Source organism: Podarcis erhardii (genome assembly GCF_964252035.2).
Source record: "Podarcis erhardii genome assembly, chromosome: 10".
NCBI classification, from domain to species: domain Eukaryota; kingdom Metazoa; phylum Chordata; class Lepidosauria; order Squamata; family Lacertidae; genus Podarcis; species Podarcis erhardii.
This window is the reverse complement of record NC_138500.1, coordinates 36,824,121-36,847,496: the sequence shown is the minus strand read 5'-3', so window position 1 is coordinate 36,847,496 and position 23,376 is coordinate 36,824,121. Positions and strand designations below refer to the sequence as shown.

The 23,376-nt window shown below is 41.2% G+C and overlaps 2 protein-coding genes across 9 annotated transcripts in view; one reads left to right on the top strand and one right to left on the bottom strand.

The window, feature by feature from the left end:
• The window catches only part of VEZT (vezatin, adherens junctions transmembrane protein), a 35,452-nt gene extending 28,447 nt beyond the window's left edge, over positions 1–7,005 (top strand). For 4 of the 5 annotated variants that reach the window (XM_081878238.1, XM_081878236.1, XM_081878237.1 and 1 more), the window contains exon 12: positions 604–1,934. In XM_081878238.1, coding sequence (XP_081734364.1) covers positions 604–1,172 — 569 coding nt within the window. In that variant the 3' untranslated portion in view covers positions 1,173–1,934. Of the gene's footprint in view, positions 1–603; positions 1,935–1,975 lie in introns of those variants that run through there. The other variant, XR_014160613.1, reaches the window with a different exon arrangement.
• LOC309350950 (uncharacterized protein) overlaps positions 2,803–23,376 on the bottom strand; it is a 39,634-nt gene continuing 19,060 nt past the window's right edge. For 2 of the 4 annotated variants that reach the window (XM_081878229.1, XM_081878231.1), the window contains exons 10-19: positions 22,071–22,202; positions 21,117–21,218; positions 19,819–19,954; positions 18,398–18,614; positions 13,321–13,419; positions 11,732–12,017; positions 10,576–10,692; positions 7,630–7,772; positions 3,550–3,642; positions 2,803–3,107 (exon numbers count right to left, since the gene is read on the bottom strand). In XM_081878229.1, the coding sequence (XP_081734355.1) occupies positions 3,029–3,107; positions 3,550–3,642; positions 7,630–7,772; positions 10,576–10,692; positions 11,732–12,017; positions 13,321–13,419; positions 18,398–18,614; positions 19,819–19,954; positions 21,117–21,218; positions 22,071–22,202 (1,404 nt within the window). In that variant the 3' untranslated portion in view covers positions 2,803–3,028. The remainder of the gene's footprint in view (positions 3,108–3,549; positions 3,643–7,629; positions 7,773–10,575; positions 10,693–11,731; positions 12,018–13,320; positions 13,420–18,397; positions 18,615–19,818; positions 19,955–21,116; positions 21,219–22,070; positions 22,203–23,376) is intronic. The other 2 variants (XM_081878230.1, XM_081878232.1) reach the window with 2 other exon arrangements.

Here is a 23,376-nt window from a genome sequence, read left to right as displayed (position 1 = left end):
TACCATCACAAATTATACATATTTAACTTGAGCTATTTCAACCTTGTGCAGTTGAAGGCTGCTCATTGAAATTGCACAAATGCAAGGCCCATTCAGCGTGTGGGCTCTGGGATGCTGTTTCTCAAGATCTTGTGGGGCCATCCAAGGATAGGCTTGATGCATTGGGTGAGAGTTTCTCTAGACTCACAGAATTGTCAAGAATATTCATAATTTGTTCTCTTGAAGGATCCTTACAGATTTTCCTTCTAGATCAGAGGTGGGGAATTTATCGGTGTGAGGGCCACATTCCCTTCTGAAGGCATCCAGAAGCAAACAGGGGCAGAGCATGTTTTGCATTTATTCAGTAGCAACCAGTGGGAAGCAATGTAACAGCTCCAGTGTATGGGTGGTGAAATTACTATATTTTTTTAAAATTTTCCATTTTGTTTTATAGTTATTCTATCCCTCTTAATGTTTGAGAGGGCATATATACCTGCTACCTTATGTGTTCAGCATCCTCTGTAGTAAATGAAATTCATATTTTTTCACTGAGAGCAGTACATCCTTTAAAACATACAGTGAAGTTATTTTGAATACTCATTCCATATTTCCCCCTCTTTGAAGCTGCGATGAAACCCTTGCCTGGTACAGAGCAAGAGGAACCCATAAATGTTTTGGGATTGCCGAAGAATTCGGAATCAGGCAAGCAGGTGTGCAGCAGAGATGACAGCTTGGAAGAAGCAGTCTCTGACTTCAAAACACAAGCTACTGATGGTGAGAAAGATGGAGTAGAGTACCTCTCTGATGAATCTGGTAAGAACAAAAACGACATTGCTGCAAATGGTGACTCACCAGAAGTTGAAAAAAGAACATGTTACCAATGCAATGGAGAAGGTGAAGATTCTGAGTCAGCTGGTGTGGACAGAGCTGATGTGTTGCAGCCACCTGAGAGAGATGCGTTACAGTCCTCCATCAAACAAAGACTGGCTGAGCTTCATATATCAGCAGATTTGAATTTCACATCAGGACTCGCAGCACAGGTTGCTGCCAGGTCACTGACATTTACATCCATGCAAGAGCAAACATTTGGCGATGAAGAGGAGGAGGAGGAGGAGGAGGAGATACAGGAGAAGGAAGACTTTTTTGAAAAACACAAAGGTGAAGTAAATGACTGCAAAAATGAAGAATCATAGAGCCCACCTAAAGTTTGCCTTGCTATTTGGACACAATGGAAGGCTAGTGGGATTAACAACAGCAGCACATGCAAAAATTCAGCACTGATAATATTGGATGTTGAAGAGAAGATAACCATAAAAAATCATGACTTCATTTGGACTTTACTAGTCTTTTGAAATATATCCATGTGCAAATATCAACTAGACTCCAAGTGTATAGTATGGTTCTTACAGGTACCACGAATGACTGGCATTTCTTTTAATATTTTATCTTTATTTATTTATATTATTAGGCATTTTTTCCAAAAATGAAAAAGCAAATGGTCTAATTGTCATTTCCTTATTGCTTATTATAATGTTGACATTAATTATGCAACTACTTGAAATGGTTCTTTAACAAGAACCTAACTCCATGTGGGTTTTTCTGCCCACTTTGCGTCCTCTCCTTTCTGCATTAGATCACTTAATGACCTGCATATTTGTTGAGCTGTTGGTTCATCAGGGCCACAGCCTAAGATGTGGACTGTTTTGTTTAATGAAAGCCATAGCTTGTGTATCCTGGGATGCTAACCTAAAATAATAATAAGTTATTAGCAAAGGGTTACAAAGCAAAACAAAAACCCAGCACAATCTTCTATATTTTAACTTCTGGACTATGGAGAATAATTTGACTGTTTCATGTTTTTGCAGTGATTTTTCCATATTGCAAACACTCCCAAGTTGTCACATGTGGACCCCCCCCCCTTTTGCAGATAAGGGAAATTAAACAGATTCTGATCAGGTCTTCTCCCCTGTTTCTTTCCATCTGTTACCTTGTGTAGATAAAAACAACTTTACTTCTGCAACAGAGACTAACTGAGACTTGCTGTCCTTTGATTTTAGTTTCTACTTTGTTTTCCATTGGGTCACATTCTCTGAAAATGCTCCATCCAAAGGTAACTCAGATTCTTGTTCTATTGGTTTCATGTTCAGTCTGATTTACAAGTGTTTTCATGTATTTCACTTCAGCACTACCACCATTAGAGTAACTGCTTCAGCTGATTTTCCCTACTGTGGAAGGTGGTGGCGGCAGCTGTTGACTTCCACACAAGGAATAAAGCCACAATAACTGTATTATTATTATTTAATGAATTTATATACCGCCCTATACTCTTGAGGTCTCGGGTCGGTTCACAGAACAATGTGAAATGACGGAGGGTATGCCTTGCTGTAGCAGCAATATGGTTGGTAGATTCCCAGATTGGATCAAAATCCTAAGAATGCTCTGTGTTCTGCAAGTTTTACAAGTATGTTTGCAACATCAAGTATAAACCAAGGAATTCAACATCACGGTATTACGGTCACTTTGTTAGCACAAGCCATTCTGCTTGCCTCATGGAACAATCTACCCTCTCCTCCCCCTAATGCGCTGTTCCAGAGGGAGTCTCCTGATCGCCCAGAACTATTGGGGGACACAGGATGAGAGTGGAGGAAGCTGTATTGTGCTAGCATGACTTCTGCTGGCTTCCACCAGTGCAACGCTTTAGTGGAATCTGGGCCAAAGTGCATTGCTTTGTTCAGTAGTGGAGTCAAATAAATGTAACAATTCTGTTATCACAAATATGATTTCTTTCTAGTCTGGGGACTAGAAAAATTACAGCAGCCTCAATTTACTATAACATTTTAACGTAATTATTTTTTTAAAAAAATATTTCACTCATCAGCCGAAAAGACAGAAATGTGTTCAGTTTCCTCCCAAAAGTCCCATTATTCATTTCAGACTTTAAGAAAAAACCAAAAAACAACCTCCATCCATCTCACACATCTTTTTCCAAGGTTCTTCTTTTCCTACTTCATGTCCATACTTGGGCTTTTTCTTCTTCTTGGATCTGGCTTCATTTGTTGAGTTGTTCCTGAGTGCAGGTGGCTCCTTTGTATAAGCTGAATAGCACAAATTCTTGGGTACTTGCTCTCCTGGTATATTTAAAAATAAAGTACCAAGCAAAATGTGTAAATATTCAACAACAATCTATATAAGAGTCCAAACACAGTCTGTGACCCAGATGGGCATGTGTATGCACACTGGAATTTTCTGAGAACTTTAAAGGAATACTTTAAAGAAATGGCCTTGAAGGCCCCAAACACTTGAAACATTATGAACTCTATCCTTGGCTTGAGATTTTCTTTTTAGTGGGGGCAAAGCAACAGCCTTAAAAAAAGATATTGGCCATTATTTAAGATTCTCATGTAAGACATTCCTTTGCAAATCATTAGCTTGAACTCTTCCATAATTCCTGTGATTTGTGTTACCTCAAAAAGACAAAACATCCAAACCCCAAGGTGCTCATGAACTGAAACCAATAATTTTCTAATCTGAGCATGTGGAATTTAAGACAAAATAATTATTTTTCCATACCTGTCAGTGGCATAGCAAATACAGCTAGAAATATTGTGTGAAATCCTTGCTTGAGTATGTTCAGGGTAACTCTGCAGGCTGTTTTCAAGAGAACTGGAATACAAAAAGCAAATTAAAGTACTGGAGTTACAAGAGAAATCAGGGTACACTTCAGTACACTTTGATTACTATGTATTTTATATTTTTAGATTATCAGAACACAGTGGACTTTTTTCCCCCCTAGACTCAATCACAAGCTTAGTCCAAAGTTTCCATTGCTTACTCATTCTTCACTTGAAACCTAGTCATATAATAAAAAACCTAGTTGTATAAGTTAAACCCATAGGTGAGTACATCAGATCACCTATTTTTAATTTGAATTCCTAACAGGTAACATGTCTCCCTCTCTGTTCTCGTTAAGGACTCTCACAATTCTTTCAAGGTTTTTTAAGCATACATTTTAGATCCTTCACACTGAAATCTTACACGCTCTTACCTAGGTGTCACCCCCAGAGTGTAGGACTTATTTCTGAATTAACAGTGCAATCCTGTATGTGCATGTTGCTCAGTTCACTAAGGTCTTCCTAGTACTTTCTGGTTTCCCTTTTAACAGCAGTCCTGAATTCAATGTGTGTGTGTGTGTGTGTGTGTGTAGGTTTGCTTTTGGGCCCTGGGCATTAATTTATTTTGCTGACCATTTTAACTTTTAACTCTCATATTTTAGTCTTGTTCACTGACAGACATACTTTGAATTAATGGAAATAAAAAGGTGTTCAAAATACTTAATGTAAGTGAAGTGCTTTGAGCACTTAGTTATCTCAGAAATCTTTACAACAGCACTGAAGAGGAGGCTTGTGTGATGTCACGGTCTGGCTGGATGCAGAGGAGTGGTGGGAGGCACCAGCTAGGTAATTCCCAAGGGACCCCCCAGGGGAAGAAGACTCAGAGCCAGGGGACTGGTGGTGGGATGACAATGAGTGGTAAGAGGAAGAAGAGGGAGCAGACTGGGAGGAGAAGGTGTCAGAAGCAGAAGAGGTAACAACAGGGTGAGCAGGAAGAGGCTTTGGCAGAGAGCAGTTCAGACTCTGAGGCTGGAGAGGAGGTTGGCCAAGAGGCAGAGTTGAGACAGTCTGCTGAAGAACCAAGGGGGTCTTCCCATCCTGCTGTGACCAGCTCCTCCCCCCTCCCCCCATCTCCTAGAAAACTCAGAGAAATGAAAAGAGCAGAGCAGAGATGTATGCAGATGCAGTTTGTAACTGGGAAAGATCCTGGAAAGGAGGAGCCTTAGAGAGCAGTGGAAAGGCAGGGACATTCAGTCCTTGCAACTGCCTCAATGGGGGCAGGACCTACTGGGAAGAGGTGCTGTTTTGGTTTCTTTGAATAAAGAGTTAACTTCACTAACATTGTTGTTTTTATTGCCTGACTCTGGCTCCTGACATGCGATTATACTTGAATTACTGATTGGGGCTGGGGTGGGGGATAAACCACATGTGGAGCTGACATTTTGTTTTACTTTTAAACTAGTGCAAACCACTTTATAAGTGCTTACGTTTTGCTTTAAAGTTTACCATAACCAAAATAAGTATTAGAACATTGAGTGAAATTAAACATCCTATTACAAATATTCCATCTGTGCAAGCATTGCAGTTTTCCAGATGGAACAATAACTCCCCCCCCCCATGTGCTGTTTTGAGGGTACTCCCACCTCACCCCAGAGCCAGTTATGGGGGGGCATGCAGGGGGAAAGGATCTGGTAGGTGAACCTCGCCCTTTGTTTCTGATACTAAATTAGTTGAATTAAATTCACACTTTCACTGAATCATTTGCAATATTCAGTGTGGCTGTGAAGCCCAGAAAGGGTATTTTAAGATAAGCAATCCAAAGGTTTTCACTTTCTCTTGAATGTTGTTCCATATCTTTGGTGTCTTTTACTCCTCTTAATCAACCATTACTTGACATATCATGGTTCATACTTAGATTTGTTCCTTCTTCTCTAGAATCCAAAACTCATTGTCTGTGTTTTTAAAAAACCCTACTCTTCATCGTGCAAATACATAGTTCTCCAGTTTGCAGTAAAATAGAAGGTGAGAGGGGCAAATATCTGCTTCATCAGCACTGCAGTTTTTGTCTATTTATATAAATGGTTGTTTATAACTTGACTTTCTACTGAAGATGAATTTCTTGCTAAATGATATTGGCAACAGCTAGTTATGCAATGCACAGTGCTGGCTCACTGTTCAGGCACTTCACTAATGAATGTGGGTCGGTCCCGTCTTTATACCTGCTGACTGAAGTAAGGCACAGTATGTATTATTTTTCCTCATGCAGTAGCTCTGTGGGAAACTCTTAATGATTCGGATAAGATCTTAATGACTCTGCAGCAGTCCAACACAACCTCTGCAGAGAGAGCTTCTTGTCACACCAAATGAAAAAGTTGCTAGCCAGAGACCATATGAGATTAATCAGTAGAGGGAAGCAGGCAGCACTTGAGGAGGCTGAAAGAGAATACTGGACACAAAAAGGCCTATAAAGGAAGGCTTCATTCTGGATAAATCCCAGTCACCCTTTGCTTGCCTTTAAAACAGGGATAGTTGAAGTGTGGCCCCAGATATTGCTGACCATTGGCGATAATGGGAGTTGTAGTCCAACAACATTTGGAGGGCCACAGGTTAGTGTGGCGGTGAGGCCAAGTTGGTAGCTTTTCTCCTAAGCTCTGTATTGCAGGCTGTGTACACTTCTGCAGATTAATAGCGGCTTTAAAATGCCATCAAGTTTCTGAAAAGTTGTCTGTACGTAGCCTCAGACTCTGTCCTTGCCATTGTGGCAGCCTGTGATCACAGTGGGAAAGTCAATTCCCTCTGCGACTTTACCTTAAGGTTAAGCCTGTACATTCAGCTGAGAGATTTCTCATCAATATATGAGGTGATGTCCCATCTCTACCTCACTGCTGCTGCTTTGGAATGGAATTCATTTATACAGAGAGGGAACTTGGTTTTTCAGCCAGAAAGCAGAAAAGAGATGCTGCAACTGAGGCGAACTGTTTTCAGGAAGTGAATTTATATTGTGCTGAGATTGACAGTTGCTTAGTTATGTGATATAAATTTCCTAGAACAAAAGATCTGTTTTTTCAAGTTCTTCTAATCATTTATATTAGCTTAATTTGATGCTGATAAGCTTGTTTGCTAAAGAAGCCCTTTCCAGATTTCTGCTGCCTTTGTTTTGAATATTTGTTTGATACTCTATCAAAGTGTATACAGACAAATGCAAGTATTTCATGAGAAAGAGCAACACTACCAGCTGGATTGTCATTCTTTCCTGTGTAAGGAATCATACCTGTTTCCTAAACTAACAAGAATGTACATAGGAGATTGTAACTTTTGAATAAGTACTTTATGTAATAAAACATTATTTCCTGTTTCTGAACTTCTCTATTAATTCTTCTGATGCTTGACTTATATAAACTGTACTTTTATATAACTTTCTGAATTTCTCCTTTCTCTCATTAAAAGCTATACTGCCCTCCTCATCCACTCTCTCTGCTGTGTTGCTTTGTCACAACAATTCTTCAAATAATTTGCTGGTTTAGCCCCATAGACAAGGTTAGATGGGAACATGGATGGAGCTGAGCTTTGAGCAATGGCTATCCACACCATGTAAGCAGGGTGCAAGGTCGTTTAAGAAAAAGTTGAATAAATACAGGGCTAAGACGCAGGGCTAAGTTTTACCCATTTGTTTGGCAATGATTTGGGGGGTTAGCTTGCCTGAATAGGAGCATCTCACCTGACAGCACATGGAAGATCTCAAGAATATTACATAGCACATTAAAACTAAACTAGCCTTTAAAACCGTGTGCCCTTAAATTTTAATTGGTGTGCTGTATTTTAGCTCCACACACACACCAATTAAACAACTACTGTGGATTTTTAACGTATTAATTAAAACTTTGAATCCTAACACCAGAAAGAAACCCAAACAACTTCAAACTTCCACCACTCTGTGAAAGTGTCATAATATGATCTACCAAATTATCTATTATGATGGGCTGCAACAAACCACATTTAAAGCTATGTATCACAGGTATGTCTACATAGAGTAAAATACCTCAGTCTATAATCAGGGGGTAAGTAGTAGCTCCTGTTGTAATTGTTCCTTGTCAGGGCAATCTGCTTTTGAAGATCTTTCACTGATTTGCTGTATCCATTGAAAATGTAGTTGGCAAAGAGCAGCTTTCCTCGAATGTACATCTGTCAAAAATACATAAAACATCAGCCTGTAAGTAGAATGCAAAAGCTGCCTTTGAGGAGACATACAGGAGAATGGGACGCGGTTTTGTCTGGAGCCGCATTACCAATTTTAAATTCATTAGCAGGCCATATCACACCATCATGAGTCATCCTGCTCACCTGCTGAACTGACTGCCCAGAACTAAGTACAATGTCACAGCTTTCCTCAGCACTGGGGAGACCCAGCACCTTCTAAACCTTGGCTAGAGTGCCTCCATCACTGGCATTGTTCTGTATTGTAGTATGAACTAATGTTTAGTTTGTCACCTGCAAGACATCATTAACCTTTTTAGATCAACTCTTTTCAGCTAGGCGTTTGCCATCTTGCTCCTGGGGTAGTTCATTTTGTTTAGTGGCAGGCCAGTAATCCAGCTCATTAAGATTTTCTGTTTTTAGCCAATTGTATGTTTCATGCTCCAGGCTAGGCAGGTTTCTCAGCCAGCTTGCAGAAAGAAGATGAAGAAGAAGAGTTTGGATTTGATATCCCGCTTTATCACTACCCGAAGGAGTCTCAAAGCGGCTAACATTCTCCTTTCCCCTCCTCCCCCACAACAAACATTCTGTGAGGTGAGTGGGGCTGAGAGACTTCAAAGAAGTGTGACTGGCCCAAGGTCACCCAGCAGCTGCATGTGGAGGAGCGGAGACGCGAACCCGGTTCCCCAGATTACGAATCTACCACTCTTAACCACAACACCACACTGGCAGAAGAGACACCTTCTGCTTCAGGTTTGTAACCCATTTGTCTGAGTACAGGTGATGGGGCTTGCTTCTGAGTAGATATGCACAGGATTGTCAAATGTGGGGCAGCCTGGGCAGATTCAGGTCTGCATTTATGGAAACCCTCTCAAACAAAGGAGTCCTGAAAGCTTTTTGATGAAAACTAGAGAGTGTTTTAATCAAAATGTAAAAGCTGAGGAAACTGAAACAGGTACCTTGAATAATGTTTGGGTTGATCACTTCTATGGGATAGTTTCAAGGATTTCTTTTATCCTATTGTAGCACAGTTTGGGGAGAATGTTTCCTTACCTGCATAAAAAGAGGCAGCCAAGCATTCTAGAAGAAGGGTCATAGCTCAATGGCAGAGTGCTTATTTTGCAGGCAAAAAGCCCAAGGGCCAGTCCCTGGTACCTTCAGTTTGGTTGGGACAGACCCCTGCCTGGAAGCCTGGAGAGCTCCTGGCAGAATACTGAGCCAGGTGCATCAGTGGTCTGACTCTGTAAAAGGCAGCTTCCTACATTCTCAACTAACACCAAGAGAAACAATTGGCCTACTTTGACAGCTGATTGGGAAAAAGCAATCAAGTGCAAAAGGTCATTCTTACAGGCCTTTCGTCAGTTAAGGTAATTGATTCAGGTAAGCCAAACTTGAAGAGACTGTGCACAAACCAGAAGACAGATAACACTATATTTCTGCTCTTTCATGACACATTTTATTCACAACCATCGAAGATTATTATAAAATATAACACTTGCTAACCTTGGTATTTGTCAGTTTGTAAAGACTAAGCTATATTCATTATACAAAATTATTTGCATGCTTACTTGGGAACAAGCTCCAGCAGATAGGCTAGGATTCTATAAATTTAGCTTCGGCTCTGCAGCTTGTGACAATTGTTTTCACGTAATTTTTCTTTTTTTAACTCGTGCTCCCCAGTTTACACAAACATTCGTGATAACCCTGGAAAACCATATATTTTATGAGACCTTCTTCCTCACTGGGTTGAAATTGAGGAGGAGTCAACAGTAGTGGTTCAGAAACTGAAGTAATTTGCAAATAGGAAGTAGCTGCAACAGATTAAAATGGAAGGGAAATCTCGTTTTATAGATTAGTAAATCTAGATGTTGGTGGACAGGGGCCCTCTGCTGGACAAACTTAGAAGTTACAGTTGCTTAGAGGTGACTACAAAGATATTTTGCTTGTTTGTTTGTTTGTTTGTTTGCTTGCTTGCTTGCTTGCTTCTTGGACAGGAATCCAAGATGCTAGCATGTAAAAATACCCTTCTGGTAAGTCCAATGCACTCATTTATTTATTTGCTTCTGGAAGAGCAGGTATACACTACTTACTGGATACAGGCATACAATGCCCAATGGAATAAGTGCTCATTAGTAACCAGGGAGAGTCATGGAGAAGAGGTCCAGTTGCCCCAGTAAGAATAAACCTTACTCTCAGTCCTGGGAAGTATTTGTCCTGCATTCATTGGAACAGAGTATTTCAAACATGCCCCTTGCATTGGGAAGGGATCATGCCAGCTATTTTGTTCTTGCTTCTGTTAGGCTCCACATTCAGAAAATAAGGTGGAGGAGTCACCTTTCTAGAGTTCATATCATTTGCTGAGAAATAATAGGCCAATTCACTATAGTGCTTCCATCTCTCCCCCTTTACCCATCTATCTAAAACAGTGAGAGAATAGAGATATTTTCCTTAGTTCTCAGATCAGAAACCTGAGCAGTTGTTCTTACCAGACCCCTTTGAGGGAGAAACTGGAATTTTATGTCTTTTTCCAGACAGTGCCATATCTTTCACTATTCTGCAGAAGGAAACCAATCATCCTTATGTTCCAATTATTGTGATGGCACTGATCCCAATGAACAAGAGGAAGATGTCAGCATTGTCTTTGTGTTACATCGCCATTTGCTATGAAATGGGGAATAGGCTGTCTTGAACGAAGAACACAAGAAGTAGACTCCAGCTATAGGATCTGGAAGCTATTTGCTCGGTATAAGTTCAAATGACCTGGATGTGCGACAGGAAGGTTATAACCTACCAAAAACATGCCAGGAGCAATATTATGCCTTTTCACCAGTAGTGCTCCACAGTGGCCTGTAAACTCATCTGCAGACCCAATATCGTATTTGAGCAGGCGAAAAGAGTCCAGACGACCCTACAAAAACAAAGACAGCATCATTATAAGAATAGGTCAACAATAGCAATAATAAATCTTATTCTACCAGATGTCAGAGCACAATGTTCCCATTGAACAAGTCAGCATTAAAGGAATTGAATTATTCAGCTATTTACTGCTCACATTGGCAAGTGGCCCAAGTACATTTAACTTAGTGATGGACATGCCTAATTGTCAGAATGTCCCTCTGATGTACTCCCACCTTACCAAAAAAAGGGGGGCACTACTGTTAATTTAGATCTAGTGTGTATAGGGAAACAGCAACAGCATTCATGCTCAGAAGAAGCTCACCCATCTTAGGGCTGTCATATTTTGAAGCGCAAAAAAGAGGACACATTTGCCAACTTCTACTTTTAACTATGGATCGCTATAACAACTCATTTTACATACCCATGAAAAAGAGGATGTGTTCTGGAAAAAGAGGTCATATGACAACCCTAGACTTATACCCCAATCCACAAATGATATAAAAGGACGTTTTGTGGCATTAAACTCCTATGTCAACAACCCAATTTCTCTGTACTTGTAAGAAGTCAAAAATATAAAATGAAGTGATTTTTTCACACCAAGATGTTATTCAAAATCTTCTTGCTTTTACATCAGTCATCGGCCCAGTTCAAATGCAACACTAAGTTATACCATGGCTAAGTGTGAACAGGCAAGCATGTAGGCACTCACAGGAAAATATTCCTCCCCATTTCCTACTAATGCCATACTACCGGGACCTAAACCATGGTTTCACGTAGCTTTACATCCAAACTTGGGCTCATGGTTTGCCCGGGGAACAAACCAAGAACAAACGTTGGTTACAGCTCATGGTTTGTTTGGAGCAAGACAAACTGTAAACCTAGGATTGGACGTAACACTAAGCCACCCACGGTTTAGCTCTGGCTAGCATGCCAGCAGGACAATGAGGCACCAGCAATTTGTGTGTGTTCATGCTTAGCCATAGCTTGGCTGAGTGTTAACAGGTGAACCAGGTCACTGATGCGATTGAGACAACACCCGAGAGCCCTACCTGTGTACATGGCATACTCCTGTTCTTGTTCTTTCTCTCATAGAGCTGTTCTAGGTGCTTGTCTGTTCTGGGGTCGTAATCTGCCGCTCTCAATGAAGTAGTCACACAGACCACAGTGATCTGCTCTGAGGAAGACATCTGGTTGTTAATAATGTGATCATATTCCAGGTCTGTAACATATGGAATCTGATGGTTGCTGCATCTGCATATCCTCACTTCATCTCCCAGCATCGTTCTTCGAAGGACTACAGGGCAGCCACTGTGTGATGCAGTGCACACCTTTTCACTGTCATGAGAAAGCAGTGGTAAAAGGAGTGTAAGTTGGAGTGTGAATGAACTGAAGTAAGAAAATTTTAACCAGCTTACACTTACTTGATCTACCTAACGAAGTATCTCTGTTTCCCAGGTAATTCAAAAGGCTGCTGCAAAATCATATCTCTGCCTGAAATTGTTTTTATCATCATGATGCTGTTTCTCTACAACTTCTTAATATGCCTTTTGGGATCAGCTATTTCCTTGAGGGCAATCCAACATTTTGTCACAAACCGTAGTTCCTCTGTTTAGTTATTCATTTAATTAACATTGCAAAGGGGCTTACAATATTTTGCTCTTCACCTCAGTCCCTGACCCACCAGAGATCATTGACCAGTGTGACCAAGGCAGTTTCAGTCCCACGATGAGGCCTAAATCCCGACTGGAAGGGACCTAAATGGTCCGCATCCTCCAGGTGTGCCTGGAGTTGTTCAGCGACCACCCGCTCAATCACCTTGCCCACACTTCTTTTCTCCTTGCATTGTTCTACAAATAAACCCAGAGTCCTGACTTTAGCTGAAATCCATGGTTTTCTAAAGGTATAACTGTGTCCACAGCACTTTGATGCTCTTTCTGATCCTCCAGAGCAGAAGAACTAGCCAAACTCGTATAAAGAAAACTCTAGCAGATGCTCTTTGTATGGATAAACTGGCTGAACAAGTTCTGAAGACAGCTTCAAACAAAATTCGGGCAAGGCGCTGAATAAATAGTGGTAAGGTACTGAAGTGTGTAAGACACAAATGCTTATTTCTGTGGAAAAACAAGAACAACTTGGTTCCAAGGCTACAAGAACTGAACCTAGCATTGTTACAGTGATAACATTACAAATGTAAGGAAATGTTGGTCGCTTGCTACAGGACTGCTTTCTTCACATTCCTTAGTTGCAGATTGCAACTTCAGAAATCCAATCCAAGTAAATGTAGTAAAATTAAGGCCACTGGATTGTGAGCAGCTCAATTCTAGTCTATTTTACAAGGATGAATTATTGTTGGAGGGTACAGAACGATGTATGCTCCCCTGAACTCCTTGGAGGAAAAGTGGAAGATATAAACATAATAAATAGAATAATAAATATATCATATACATAATGCAAAGCTATTCTAAATTGATCTAATTGTCATATTTTCCTTACTTCTCCAAAGTAAAAATACTGTAAAATCACCTGAATATGTATTTGTGTCATTCTTAAAACATATGCTCCAAATAATATAAATGGCATTTAAAGAATCTTAGTAAGTCTTCGAAGAACACAGTAAATGGTATTTAGTTTTACTTACTTTGCTTTGTGAGAGGTTTGGAGTGTGTCATTGTTTACATTAAGATGAGCCATGGGTGGTTTATTTGTTCTGAAAATGCTGCTCAATAAATGAGGGTCTCTGCAAGAGAAAATAAACACACTTAAGAGTTTCCCTGCATTTCCAAGGTATCTATGCTGATATTTACACTGATATGCAATGTAGACCCATTTCTAATGGCTGTTTCATACTATGCAACATATGTGGGGGACCTCTGTCCCTCCAGAAGTTGTTGGATTCCAAGTCCCATCATCCCCAGCCAACATGGTCAATATTCAAAGATGCTGAAAGCTGAAATTCAGCATACAGGATGCAACAGATTCTGCACCTCTGCAGTATCGCTTTAGTAGGTACACGCTGCATATTCAGCACGTTAGAATTCCTAAAGCACTTAATCAGAGCAGTATAAGATCCCAGTATAAAGGAAGTTGTTCCCACTCCTCTCTGGTGATTTATCAGTTGAGCTTATGTGTGCTGTGGTTGATTCATGACCCAATATTTAGCTTGCACCTATCTTAATTAAGAGGATTTGGAAACCAAACTCATTGCTACAAAAAAAAATTAATACGGTATTGCAACATTTTACATCTGTCCCTAAAGGGAAGTTTTCCCTCTGCACATAATTGTTGCATTATGGGGAAGCATTGCTTCTTTTCTCTTGCATTCTGGGAACTCTCGCTTATAATCTTTTCTCTGTTTCTGCACACACTGTACGAACCTGTTCCAAACACCAAGATATTCTCTCATCGTTCAGTTCACCTTAAGTTCATGGTGACTTGTTCTCCATGCATAGCTGACCACATCTATAGAACTTGATTATTGTATTCTTTCATGTTATGATCAATCATTAGTAATTGTTTTATGCCATATTAATCTTTAGTTATTATTAATTAGGAGGTTTCATGCTTGTCTAGTCCCAACCTCGTTTCCCAGCCTTTAATCTACCGGTGATTAATGTTCACATGTAATTCCCACCCCTCACATGTAATTCCCGCCTTGTATGTATGTTAACCAATCAGCGTTAAGTTTCTTTGTGTTTGTATCAACCAATCAGCCACAAGTACACCTGTGGCAATGTTTGTAATATTCAATAAAAGAGAGTTCCCGGGACTTTCCCGGCAGACGCCTCATGACACCCACTACTCGTCTGTCGTGATTTTCATTCCTACATCTGGTGACCCCGACGTGCCAGATCCCTTACGCAGCCCAGCCCCTGTACTTCACTCGACTGGAAAAGTCTCAGCGCGCTATTTCGTGAGTATGGGGGGCGATTTGACTCGATTGCAGAGAGAACATGCCAGGGAATTGTTTTCTCTAGTTAGGCAGCGGGTTGTGGGTGTTCATGTTTCCTTAAAAGAAATTGAACAACTTCTTTGTGAAATCAATTGCCAATATCCTTCCTATCCAGAGACTGGCTCTCTGGAGGTGGAGACTTGGCAGAAGATCGGAAAGACCCTCTTTGCAGAACCGAGGGCTCCGATTCATTGTCTGCTTACCTGGCAGAAATGTGCAGAGGCCGTTGCAAAATTTGGACCCCAGGTCCCCCAGGCGTCTCCTTCGGCCCCTGCTCTCCTGCCTGCAGCAGACAATCCCCCCCTTATCCCCCTTCTCCACAGCTTCTGCCTCCTTCTCCTTCGCAGCCCGGCAAACCCCCCCCTGCTTCTCATCCATCTCAACCTGCTTCCACCCCCCCATCCCCCTTTCCCCCCCTCCTTCTTTGCCTGCTCCTACTGGAGCTGTGCGTGCTGCACTTTCTCAGGCAAGACAGAAGGGGCTTTTGTCCTTGCAGGAAGAATCTGAGTGGGCGGGGGAAATGCCATCTGTCTTCCCTATCACCTATGCAAACGCAGGAAATGCTCAACAACAGGTGTTTTATGAAACCCTTCCTTATTCTGTACTGAGAGAATTGAGGAGGGCCATCGCTGATTCTGGCTTAAAATCCTCCTATGTCACAGGGATGCTGGAGGGGATTGCGTCTGGTTATACCATGCTGCCCCAAGACTGGAAGGATTTAATGCGCATGTTGCTCTCACCAGCCCAGTATGTTGTCTTTGATAGTGAATTTCGGCTTAGTGCTTCAGCCCTGTCTGATGCCCAGCATACAGCTAATGAACTTTATGGTGCCGGTCCTTTTGACGATATAACAGCCCAGGCGACGCTGACGCCTGTACATTTTAGCCGCACCGCGACTTGTGTACAGCGCGCCTTTCGGAAAGTCCCTGTCTCAGGGCAGCCGCTGAGCTCTTTTGTTAATATTAAACAACAGCATTCAGAGCCCTACCATCAATTTATAGATAGATTGAAAGAAGCAGTGACCAGGCAGGTTGATAATACTACGGCCCAGAATGAGCTGATGAAAAAATTGGCTTTTGAAAATGCAAACACCGACTGTAAGAAGGCTTTGCAGTCGATCATTAATCGTCCTAAATATGATCTGGCACAGATGATTCAATCTTGTGCGGACATTGGAAGCCAGAGCCATGCCATGTCCTTGCTTGCCGGTGCCATCCAGGCTGGCAATAAACCAACTGGTAACTGTTTTAATTGTAAGCGCCCTGGTCATTTTGCAAAAGAATGCAGGGCACCTGGCGGTGGGGCGCACAGGGATGGTACTGCCAATAAGGCTAAACCCTCCAAGAAATGCCCAAAGTGCGGTAAAGGCTATCATTGGGCTAATCAGTGCAGGAGTTCGGGAAACTCCATGCTGGCCCCGCCCTCGGGCCACGAGAATTAGAGGGCCCATTGCCATCAGCTACCACCATTGATGCTTTTCCTAAGGAGACACCTTCAGATTTCACCATTGATTTAATTAATCAGGAAAATTTTCTGCAGCCAAAGAAGGAATCATGGTTATTCCTTCAGTCTTGGAACCTGACTATGTGGGCACAATAATGCTTCAACTTTGGAGCCATATGCCCATGCAGTTAAAAAAGGGTGACTCCTGGGCACACTTGGTAGTGCTTCCTACCCCTCCTACTGCTTCTATTATGGATAGTAATTTGCACCAGCTCTGTCCCCTTTCTCCACAGCTTTTAGCTGTAATCCAGAGGATCGGTGAACAGAAACTTCTTCGTAAGTATAAAATTAATGGCAGAGTTCTGGAAGGCTTGATTGACACTGGCGCGGACGTTTCTGTGATTTCCAGTAATTGCTGGGACCCCACGTGGCCCCTTGAGCAATTACAAGCTACCATTCAATTTAATGAGTAAGCTTGCATTCCCCCTCAACTGGAAATCCACCATCTTTATATGAGTGGAACAATGGACCAGTGACAAAAAGCATCATTTGTCCCGCTCTAGATATCGCCACTCTGTGGAATTGATTAATGATTGTAACGATTTTGTTTTTTCCCCTAGCAGATCTGAATATATTTCTTTAGCTGTCTCTCTCTTAGGAGTCCCTGGATTGGCTGTCCGGAATAGCAGAAATATTAACTCCTTAGCTTGCTCCGCAGCAAAAGCTTTGAATTTTACTTCACAAGCCCTTCATCTTTTGAATAAGGAGCAGAGTGAACTCCGGCATGGCCTCCTGCAGAATCGCGCTGCTGTCGATTATCTGTTGATGCTCCATCATTACGGATGCGAACAAGTGGAAAACATGTGCTGCTTTAATATCACAGACAATTCTAAGGCCATCCAAAAACAAATCTCCCATTTGCAAAATCTTACACACCACATTAAACAAGATGTTGAATTCTCCGGCCTCTGGGATTCTTTCACCCAGTGGCTTACCGCTTGGCTGCCAAACTTTACTTGGCTTCGTAGTCTTTTTCAATATGCCATTGTTATTATATGTATATTAATTTTGTTTTGCTGCTTCCTCCAATGCATTCCTGGCCTCATAAGTCTTTTCTCTCGGCTTCTCTCTCCCCCTCAGCCACCCAATAAAATCCTTGCTGCTTATTTTGCAAAATGGCAACACCAACAGTAAACCAAAGGGGAGATATGGGCAGAGTTATTTCGAGCATGCGTTGGCAAACCACGTATCTCGTAGTATTTTTTGTCCCATCCTCCCTGGCAAACTTATTTTGGGCATTCGCTGGCACACCACTAATCCCGAAATATTTTTGCCTTATTTACCCAGTACGCCTCGCAAAAAAGAAAAGAAAGGGGGAGATAAAGGGAAGTTTTCCCTCTGCACATAATTGTTGCATTATGGGGAAGCATTGCTTCTTTTCTCTTGCATTCTGGGAACTCTCGCTTATAATCTTTTCTCTGTTTCTGCACACACTGTACGAACCTGTTCCAAACACCAAGATATTCTCTCATCGTTCAGTTCACCTTAAGTTCATGGTGACTTGTTCTCCATGCATAGCTGACCACATCTATAGAACTTGATTATTGTATTCTTTCATGTTATGATCAATCATTAGTAATTGTTTTATGCCATATTAATCTTTAGTTATTATTAATTAGGAGGTTTCATGCTTGTCTAGTCCCAACCTCGTTTCCCAGCCTTTAATCTACCGGTGATTAATGTTCACATGTAATTCCCACCCCTCACATGTAATTCCCGCCTTGTATGTATGTTAACCAATCAGCGTTAAGTTTCTTTGTGTTTGTATCAACCAATCAGCCACAAGTACACCTGTGGCAATGTTTGTAATATTCAATAAAAGAGAGTTCCCGGGACTTTCCCGGCAGACGCCTCATGACACCCACTACTCGTCTGTCGTGATTTTCATTCCTACATGTCCCTTTGGAATATTTTCTCAATTTATTTTCATTTACCCAGCACAAAGTTTTAAAATTAACTTTAATAAAAGAAAGGTAATATTCCGAGCAAACTGGGAAATTTATCCACAATGAGGCTTTTCCTTGGTCCCTGCATGCACCCCGGCCAAATTGGCTTGGGGGCGTGTGTGTCAGGAGAACTCCCAGAACAGCTTGCAGGCAGAGGAGAGGGGGGAATCATTCCATCTAGCAAACTGAAATGCTTGCACTGAAGGAAGGGTCATCATAGTGCTACATCGAATTCCTCCATATATTCACAGAATGGTGAAGTTTTTACTCTCCATTGCAAAGGGAGTTGGTAGGCATTTGGCTTCTTGTGCTTTTACCTGTAAGAACCAGGTGACACACCTTGAGTGGGGCCGCAAGACAGAACAGACTGGAAAGGAGGATGGTTGCCTGGTGTAGGGGTCTCTGTCTCCCTGTCATTCTCTTTTCCCTGTGCTGTATGGAAGCCAAGGAAAGCACCCGCATGTTGTGTTTTGCACCGTCTGCCAGCAATCCGAGGGAAGGCTGAGGTTCTGCGTGTGTGTGGTGAGCTGATTTCTGAAATGCAACAATACACCACCAAGGCAACAAACTTTAAAAAGGCCTTAAGCTCACATATAAGACAGCTGACTTAGATGCATGTGGAGTTTAGTTAACTGTGTGAGCACAACTGCACATCACAAGAACTGAAAGTGCAAAGCAAAATGTCCCCTTCAAGTGGAGTCCTTCCCATTCAATACAACTTCCAGGAAATACTGTTTTAAGAAGTTAAGAGTATAAAATACCTTTTTATACACTTAAGAAATAATTGCAACCAAATGTTAATTTATATTTATAATGCTTAGTGTTTCTGTACTGCGAAGAGGAAGCACTTTGAAAATAGCTAGGAAAATTAACATCACATTTTGATCAAGCAAAACGTCTGCTTCCAATAAAACATTGGCCAAAGAGAAGACAATGTTCATAGACCACACTGTACTCTGCTTCTCTGCTTCCCCTAGGCTCAAGCTTCCACCAGCGCTTCACCTCTTTGGCGTAGAGAAATTGTACCAGTTCTTATCTTCTAGCCTAGTGATGGTGAACTTTTCGCCTTCCAGATGTTGTTGGATCCAATTCCCATTAGCCCTAGGCAGCATGACCAATGATCAGCTCAAACCCAAGCTAAGAACACAAAGTATTCTTCTGCTATATATGGTGAGTGCCCTGGAGATGTAGGATCAGGAAATATTCCTGTTTCTCCTGTCATGCAATAGGCTCTGGAACTAAGGGAAATGAAATCACACACAGAATACTGGCTTCGTTCACACATATATACATATATCATGTGGGGTTTTTTATCAATCACACATGACTTTATGTGATGTATTTTCATGTATACATAAATGAAAATAATTAGTACCAAAAGTTCGATCTCAAAGCATACCCTGCAAACAAACTAATGAAATGTGGAATCAATGGTTATAGGAAAGTATACCTTTCAGATAAAAAATGTAAAACAAGATAAAGCAATATATAATTTCATTAAGTGATTTCATACTCCCTTTTTGCAAAGCAGATGCAGCTGTTAGGTTAATATCACATGAACAGATACAAATGCAGATGAATTGTAATGTTTAGTCTATACATACTGATTATAATTTTAAAATATATTTAAATACCTGACACCAAAAATATAAACCATGTCATTACTTATTTCATTCCTCTGAATTTAGAAGTGTTAGCATCTTCCTCCAATACTTATGCTACTAAATTAAAGACTGACCTAAGGCTATCCGGTAATATTCCATCCAGTCTTCTAGGACATTCTTGATCTTACATCTCAGCACTTTTAATTCTCTGGTAGGGTTGTAGTCTTTGACATGGCTTAGATCCTCTTCTGGAATTCTAGGTATTCTCTTCTGTGGTAATTTTTTTTATCAGAAATCAGATCAAATTATGCGTAGCGACAACAAAGAAAAAGCAGTAAAAGTAATAAGGGACCAGAAAAAAATAGAATGGCTGGTACAAACATTCCCAGAAGATAAAACTAAATAAAGGTTCCAGCAAAGCAGTCTGAACCTGGCACCTCAAACAGTGTGCCATAGTGGTTAGAGAGTCAGACCTGGGAGACCAGGGTTCTAATCTCTACTTAGCCATGAAGCTTGCTGGGAGTCAATGTCTCTCATCCTAACCTACCTTACAGAGGTGTTGCAAGAATAATATGGTGAGGGGGAGAATTATGTGTACCGCCTTTATCTCCATGGAGGAAAGGAAGGGTATAAATATGATGTCACACAAATAATAACAAAAAGCAACACGCGATCCTTTCTGTAGCAGGTATTCTCTTCCTTATTCTCAGCTGCCTTGTTCCACTTCTCTTGGCCTATATTTTTGTTCTACTCTATTGCTTCCACTTGATCTCACCTCAGCTTCTGCTTTTCCCACACATTATCTCCTAATCTGCCTGCTTCATCCTTCCCTTTGTCCCTTCACCTCAAACCCCTGCCTCCTTCCCTTCTCCTTTCAGTTCATCAAAGTACAACTCATCAAATGGGAGGAATATGTACAAAGCCATAGACATGACCAGTAGACAACAATCTTGGCTGGCTTCAACTATTATTTCCTTTGCCTTGGCCCCTGCTTCTTGTGGTCCCCCTTGCTTCTGCCCTTTCCCCTTCTTTCCATCCTCTGTTATCTCCCCGCCCTCTTATTTATATTTATTAAGTCTTCCTTTCTGCGTTTGCAGATATGTGGAATCTTTTTGTGGCACCCAAGCTTCTAGTAAACAGCTGCGAATATTGTACATCTGCCTTTCATTTCTATTGGGTTTGTCAAGACATGTTCCTACGTTATTGTGAAAGAAGGAATCAAAGTTGCATTAGCTGAAGGGGCGTTTTGCATACAAGTTTTATGGTGTTAAATCAGCATAACGAAAATAAATTGTAGCAAAATACGCTGCTGTTACAGTATTCTAGTGGATGGGCAAAGGCAGAGGAAATGTTAGAAAAAAGTAAACTGTAGCAGTGTGAAAATAAAATTACATTTACTTATTTTAATATTGAGTTTCTGACAGCTGCTTACTTCTTTTTTAAGAGATTTTCTTGCGTCTTCTGTTTTGCCATGTGTTTTAGAAGATCCTTTTACTGATGTAGATGGTAGATTAACTTCTGTGGATATCTTGCTCTAGAAAACCAAGAGAGAACAAACAACAGAATTTGCTTTAATCATGTGCAATCCATTGAGCTTCTACCCATTTTTCTTGCAGGAGTCTTATAATTTCCCATAGCTACAGGACAAGTAACGAAACAGGCGAACCTTTTGTTGGTAACTGCATCTGCTGTTGAATTGCTACCAGCCATGAAGCACATAACCCCATAGCGGAAGCTAAATTCTGTGTGACTGGCATGAGATTACCTGTAACCAAACAGCAATATATTTCTGTTTGGCTCCTGGCTGTGATGCAGTAGCTGCTTAAAATACTGCTATGTGCACCCCAATCTCCGAGCAGTGAGAGATTTCAGGGGTGCTGTCAACACATAACTCATGGTTGGTTTCCTTAAACTGTAGGTCACTGGAGACTGTGGTGTCTTTGTTATATTACGGGATGGTGGAAATTGGGAGTCCCCATCCCTGATGTAGGAGAAAATAATGTAGTGTCTTATCTATATTCATTTGTCTCACTATTGCACTTGCCTGGATACACGCAATCCACTATGACTCTAACATTTGTGTAGGGCTTCCAATAATATTCCCATGAATTTAAATGTCAAGCTGCTCCTGATTTTGAACTGAATGGACAAGTCCATTTGCAGGAAACAGTATGTATGTGCAAGAGCTGGAAACGGCCCTCTTCTATCTGTTATTCCTTTTGAAACTACTGTGAAACAAATATTTTACTTCCTGCAAATCCTCTCGCGACCAAATTCTCCCACAACCCACCACGGAGGGCTATTATCTCCCTGCAACCTCCCTACAGTCTCTAGCCTGATTGGCATGTTGTGTGGGTTTTTTGCATCATAAGCTATTGCACCATACCAGGTTTTCTAACTGTGGACCAGCCACACCTCGTACCGGTGACAAAGACAAACGCACGCTTTCATGTCGCCACTTGTAAAGCAATCCAACAGCAAAGCGTCCTGCAACCTTCACTGTGATGCACTTGTTAACCTAGGGTAAGACATAAGAGATGTGTACTTCACAGTATTGTTCAGCTAGGAAATTTGCCAAAATGAAGATAGGAAGCCACAAGGGAAATCTGTCACTAACCAGAGAGCTCTTGTTTATGGTGTTCCAGTGTGCTGTGCCCCTCTCCAGGATACTCCATCCCCTCCCTTCCCACCTGATGTTCCATTCCTCCTCCTAAGCAGTTTGGTCCATTTGGCTCAGAATTGTCTATTCTGCTTTGACTGGCTTTGGAGTTTCAGACAGGAGAATTCCCAGGCATACCTGAAAGTGCCAGGGATTGAAGCTACGGCCTTCTGCATGCAAAGCAGGTGTGCTCCAAATGAGCTATGGCGCTTTCCCAGAAATGCTGTTGTGGGAATATGGGAATCTGTCAACTACTGCATCATCAAAACCATTGGTCCATCTACTTCATTACTGTCAACACTGATTGGCAATGGCTCTCTAGGAGTTCAGACAGGGTTCTCACCCAAGTCTACTTGGGACCTTTCACATGCAGAGCATGTTCTCTACCACACCCCTTTAAAAAAAAACTAGTGTCTGCAAGATATAATTGGGCACATATAATTGCAAGATATAATTAGGCTTCTGTACTTCTTGCCAGATGTAGGTTGCTGGGGTAGTTGTGGAAAGTACAGAGCATAGCTAGTTGCCAGGATTGGATAGGGTTGGGTTGCCAGATAAAGGGGTGAAATTTAATCTCTACTTCAAATTTGACATCATAGTAAGGAAAGGTCGAGTGCAAACATGACTTTTCTACTCTTGACAGTTTAAGAAGTGCTAGGTTAAGCATGTGGCCTTAGGGGGAAAGGGGCAGGAGCAAAACAGTTCAGCAGTTTCCCACTTATCTTCTGCTTTTTATTATTATTATTATAATTATTAGGCTTCTTAAGTCACTTGTTACACAGATGTCTCCAAGCAACTTACAACACATTTAAAAGCATAAATATGTTATAAAAACTCAATCATACCAAAGCACATGTAATTTATGAAAATATGGATTTGATATATGAATATGATCCTGTTTTGTACCATGATGGCCCAGTCTTCATCATAGTGTTTGTGCTGCTTCAACTTGGGAAGAAGAAAATTGATTCAAAGTATCATTTTCTTCATTAAACTTCATTCATTAATTTTACTGTGAGCAAGCTTAGGTAGT